A 6,000-nucleotide genomic window follows, 5' to 3' on the forward strand; every position below is an offset into this window, starting at 1 on the left:
CCATGGTGAAGCAGAACTAGGGAAAACTCAGGGAAAGTAAAGGAGCAGTTGCCCTAGAAGGATTATGTGCATGCTTTTATCCAAACTTCAACAAAAGATATAGGGGCAGCCCAATTTTTTTTATTTTACGCAAGCGACTTTATGAACAGTATTTCATACTGCTGTTGTCTTAGCATTGTCATTTCGTCTCCACCCCCACCCCAGTCCCTGGAGAAAAATTAGATGGCATCACAGGAAAAATAAACAATCACACTGGGTGATTTGAGTTGGAAAGTCATTCAGAAACAAGACTAAAAATTCTTTTCCAAAACTCACCATCAGAGGGCACTACTGTACTGCAATGCACCACTCTCAAGCTCTGCCATGGAGAAAGCCTCTGGTGCACCTAGAAAATCCAAACACAGCAAAATGGAATGGTTAATAAAGAGCAAATGCTGGGTTATGCCAGTCTCTCAGACTCTCACCCCACTGCCACCTCCTACTCTCTCTCCACACATCCTAATGACATTTATCTAGGCATATCCTCCTATCTATCACAGGCATGACAGCAAGTCAGAAGTATCGGTCAAGAGCAGCATCTTTTGTTGCCATCTGTCATCCAGAAGGGATTTACCCCCTCAGCCACATTCACTTCTCATGATTTCTGCCCACCAAATAGTGTAGTTAGAGAAAACTTTAAAGGGGCAGCTTAGAAATCAGTGTTTGTAGGCATAACAGCCACTTTAGCTTAAAACTGAAATTTTGAACATTAAATTTGAGAGAGTCACAGGTAGAGAAGGCAAGAAAAAACATAAGGTAAAGAGCAGTACAAGTAGATAACACTTAGGAAAGACAGAAGGAACTGCAACATAATGGGTGAATAGAAAGAGTTATGAAGAATTATAGGTTAGATCATTTTGTCCTTTGGGTATATAAATCAACAAAAACAGAGGAAAAGGTCATTTTTATTATGTTTCATACAAGCAAGCTTGTATACAACCACCTTACCAGAATCAGGGAAAAAGGGGCAAGACCACCAGGCTGAAAAAGACTGCCTTGCAGTAATCAGGAGAAAAGTACAGAAGTGGATTGACTTTTGTATGTATTGACGTTATTTACCCTCGGTAAGCCACATATATTAGTTTGTAGAGGAGAGCCTAGAGTCAGGCTGATTTAAGCACTTGTTTCCAGAAATATTGTATTCTAGGATAACCCCACTACATGTGTTTGAGAAATGCTTACTGGTAGATTACAGCACTAGCACAAACCTACAAAGTCCCCCCATTTTATAAACTAGATAGCATTAGTCAAGATTGGAGCAGTCTATATATTTAAGTAGTTAGTACATTTAGATATTTCAGCGGTTTGTGACCATGTTTAATTGCAAATTATTTTTGTATTCCAAAGCCTGTATTCCAATTACAAGTGTACCTTTAGTAAAGAGTCTTGCTTTAAGTGTTTTTTGGACAATTTCTGCATTGATCAGAATTTTGTATCAAGAACTCAAACGTGTTAGTTATTGCTGTACCAAGTTGTCAAATGAACTTAAAACTATTGGGTTAGGGGCAGGGTGGATAAAAATCAATGATTTTAAAAAAATAAAATAAAATAAAAAAAGATTTTTTTAATTTAAATCGGATTTTTTGATAGGTTTTTTCCTCAAAAAGCATTTTATCTAAAGATAGTTTTAATTAAGATACAATATAGCTCAAAGATATCTCATCATGGAATAGGGATTATAAATTCTTATTCTATAGTATGAGACAATATATTCATGTAATATTTAAGAAAAGTTTTGTAAATGAGTTCCAATAGTTCATGGATTAGGGACCCAATTTTATGGAGTTCCAGGGGCTTCTCTATAGATTATTTAGGTTACTTTTTCTATCTACCCAATGGGACTCAGTGCTCAGTCTAGAAGATACCATCAGAGATGCTTAGTTTTGCAGATCTCAAACTGTGGATTTGTGTTTCCAGAGATTGCTTGTTAACAGAAAAACTATTTTTAAATAAATTATAAAATAATATATAGAGGTGAGAAATAACAGACCTCAACCCTATTGTCCCTCTGCAAATTTGTATACACAGAGTCAATCCCTTACCTCTCTCTAAAAGTGCAAAGTTTCAAAAAGTTCAATGAATAGAAGATTGTCAGGGGTGGAATATATCTGGACAAGGAGAAGTCTAGAGATAAATGTGAGAAGGGAGGGACAAGCAGTAGAAACAAAAGTGAAACTGTTTGAGCAGCATATTCCAGAAGTCTTGAGGTCTTTCTGAGTGTAGCCTTCATTGATTTGAGATCTACCATACCATTCTCTCACTAGAAGGGAAAACCTATAATGGCAGCAGGCCATAAAAGAGACTTAGTTTGGGAATAAGAACCATTCAAGAAATATATGTTTGCTGTTGATGTTTTAAAGAAAGTCACACCAGTGAACTGGTGGAAGTCACTTAAGCACTTGGATTCAGAGACTGTTGAAGTGATAATCTCACTTTTAACAGCAGTAGCTTCTTCTGCCAGTGTAGAAAGAGTATTTTCTTCCTTTGGACTAATTCATTCCAAATTGAGAAATCATTTTGGACCTGAAAAAGGAGGAAAGCTTGTTTTTCTTTTCCAGATTATTAGGGTTACCATACTTCCACAATCAAAAAAGAGGACACGGGGGGGGGAGGAGCCCTACTCTAGCCCCGCCCCTGCCCTGCCCCGCCTCCATCCACTTCCTCCCACTTCCCACCCCCTGACTGCCCCCCTCAGAACCCCCAACCCCCCCTGCTTCTTGTCCCCTGACTGCTCCCTGCTGAGAACCCCCCACCCTAACTGCCCCCTAGGACCCTACCTGTCCCCTGACTGCCCCGACCCTTATCCCCACCCCCACCCCATATTCACACCCCCACCCCCAGACAGACCCCCGGGACTCCCATGTCCTATCCAACTGCTCCCCGCCCCCTGACAGGACCCCCAGAACTCCCGACCCATCCAATCCCCTCTGCTCCCTGCCTGCCTCGACCCCCTCTCCACACCCCTGCCCCATATCCACACCCCCTCCCCCAGACAGACCCCCAGGACTCCCATGCCCTATCCAACCACTCCCCGCCCCCTGACAGGACCCCCAGAACACCTGACCCATCCAACCCCCTTTGCTCCCTGCCTGCCTCAACCCCTCTCCACACCCCTGCCCCCCTGACAGCCCCCCCCGAACTCCCGACCGATCTAACCCCCCCTCCCTGTCCCCTGACCAGGGCCGGCTTTAGCAAGAGCCCAGGAATCGGGCTGTGCTCCGGCCGGGGTCGCGGGGCTTGGGGCCGGGCAGGAGGTGCTCGGCCGGGGCCAGGCCGGTGCGCTCGGCCAGAACCAGGGCTGCTGCCCTGGGGCCCGAGCCGGGCCGGAGCCACTGGGGCTGGAGCCGGGGGTGCTCGGCCGGCGCTGCTCAGCCGGAACTGGGGCCGGTGCCCCGGGGGCCGAGCTGAGCCGGGCTGGAGCCGCTGGGGCCGGGGCCAGCGCCAGGCCAGCGCGCTCGACTGGAACTGGGGTTGGTGCCACGGGGCCCGAGCCGAGCCGGGCCGGGCCGCTGGGGCCGGCCGGGGCCGGAGGGAGCCGCTCGTCCAGGGCCGGACTGGGCGGCGCCGCGCCTCCCTGGAGCCTTCCTCCTCGCGTCCCCCCCGCCCCATCTTACCTGCTGCTGCCCACCTGCCACTGCTTGTTTTCAGACTTCCCACGAACATCTGATTCGCGGGAAGCAGGGGAGGGGGAGGAGCAAGGGGGCGGAGCGTTCAGGGGAGGGGAGGAGGGGGAAGTGAGCTGGGGGAGGGGTGGACAGCTCTGGGGCTGGGCGGCGTGCTAAGGCTGCAGGGAATGGAGGGAGCCGGGAAAGGGCTTTGGATGCCGAGCGGCACTTGGCCGCCGCTTTTTGTCTATAAATAGCCGACGGGGGGAAATCCCGGACATTTTTAGATTTTCAGAAATCCCCCCCGGAGGGCTATTTAAAGAACGAAAAGCTGGACATGTCCGGGGAAATCCGGACGTATGGTAGCTCTAAGATTATGAACAAACAGGAAAATGAAGGTGAAGATGACTGAGTTAGCTGCAGAAGCCAATATTTTAAGTTTCTCATGTTGACCTGGCTGACAATCGATTTAATTTGTTTTTCTTTTAAAAGGTATTTCATTGAACTATTTTAGTTAAAACAATTTAAAAAAAAAAACCACAAACCTGATTTTAAAAAACTTAAATGTTTAACTGAATTCAAATGCTTGTTTTGTTAAACTATTATATGTTTGCGGTTGAAGAAAAAAAATCCAGAATACAGAACGTTGTTGTTTTAGTTAAATAAAACAATTTAAATGTCTGTCTGGTGATGTTCCCCTCCTAATACAGCATGGCAAGAAAATCCTCCAAATATTAATGATTAACCTGTTGAATTGGAGATAGTTCACCTCCCAATGACTTCATAAATATCTGCTTCTATTACCTTTGGTGAATGAAGTAACCAAACAATCATTCATTTTCTGATATAGCTGTAAAACTAATCTGAAAAGTTTTCAAAATAAATCACTTAAAAATATAGAGTGTGTACCTTCTAAAAATGAAACCTACATCTATCTCTGAGCTGTGAAGACTATGTATTAAGGTTATAACAACCAACAAGAATGCACTTTTATGTATAAATCCATGATTAAATCGAGTCTTCCTGACTAGTGATTTAAATCATGATTTAAATCAAATCCACCCTGCTTAGGGGAATGTCAATGGAATAAAAATTGCTTTCTCAGCAATTTAATTTCCTTTTCTCTTTTGAAAGCAGTTGTACAAATTGAATCCGGACCCTAAAATCACAATTTTTAGGCTGGGAGATATGCCCGCCTGCTGAGAACATTGAAAATTCTAAAAATCCAGTGTAACTTGTATTGTATTTCCATTCTTTTCTCAGCTTTGAAAATGCAAATCAATGCAAGTCAGTTTCACTTTAGCTTGGGGTCAGTTACGTTTTGAACATCTCAGAGCTGTGTTTGGATGGTGAACAAAAGAGAAATGGTCATTTTAAAAATCTGTCTGAATTTAAAAGAAATGAATTTATACACTTCTACTGGGCTGGAAAAATCTTGCTTTTTGCTGGAAAAAGTCTACATTTTGGGCCAAATTTAAAATTGCAGTGTCCCTTTAACATTTGAAAATAGCAAGTCTGACTAAAAGCAAAAGATGGTTCGGAATGAAGATCTGGATATTTAATCTGACTGTGGGATCCTAAGAGGAATATTGAATGTCCACTGCTTGAGCTACCAAGCAAAACCCGCCCACTAAGTTATAAACATGGTTCAATTTACTTTGAAACAAACTGTCAGAGCTCCAGATGTCCTGGAAAATGGTGGTGTTCCCCTCTCTTTGCACTTCTGTTACACTGCGAAGGCTGTGTTAAGCATTTGCACTGGAAATTCCAATTGTCAAAAGCTGTGCAGTTCATATGTAAACACACAAGGCTGTAAATATGACATACGGTTGTCCCTAGTTCAAGAGAAACTAAGACCCTTTTGAATGAAGTTGAAATCACTAACTTCATACTTACATTAATGCTTCTAAATCTACATAAAGTCCAACAGCCATCAGGTATGCAGAGATAGTAAAGTTGTGATTTTTTAAAAAATTAAGTGTTCTGAAAACAGTTCTGACATTGCTCAATATTTCATTTTTGTTTCACCCTATTTCAAGGCAGAACAGCAAACCCTTTAAACTTAACACTTCTAATCCTTTCCCCCCTTATCTGAAGCCACAATCTGTATGCAGAAACATCAGATACAGAATTACCTTACTACCTGATTTTTGCAGGACAGTCCTACATCTGACAGCTGTTCAAACAGTCCCAAATATCCTTTAAGGCCTGTTTTATCACTACCACATAATTGTCGTAATCATTCAAGTGTTCTTTCTTTAAAATCACACATATTACTCTGGTATGAAGTGATGACATGAAGCCAACTATCCCTCAAAACAGTGTCAAAAGTGGCAGTTGTGGAGATATTACACTA

The 6,000-nt window shown here is 43.3% G+C and overlaps 1 protein-coding gene across 2 annotated transcripts in view; it reads right to left on the reverse strand.

Annotated features, from left to right (window-relative positions):
- Positions 1–6,000, reverse strand: part of MCU (mitochondrial calcium uniporter) — a 177,661-nt gene that overhangs the window by 26,144 nt on the left and 145,517 nt on the right. For both annotated transcript variants that reach the window (XM_026650957.1, XM_026650956.1), the window contains exon 2: positions 316–385. In XM_026650957.1, coding sequence (XP_026506742.1) covers positions 316–385 — 70 coding nt within the window. The remainder of the gene's footprint in view (positions 1–315; positions 386–6,000) is intronic.

Source organism: Terrapene carolina, unplaced genomic scaffold, assembly GCF_002925995.2.
Source record: "Terrapene carolina triunguis isolate 2854851 unplaced genomic scaffold, T_m_triunguis-2.0 Scaffold95, whole genome shotgun sequence".
In the NCBI taxonomy this organism is placed as follows: Eukaryota; Metazoa; Chordata; order Testudines; family Emydidae; genus Terrapene; species Terrapene triunguis.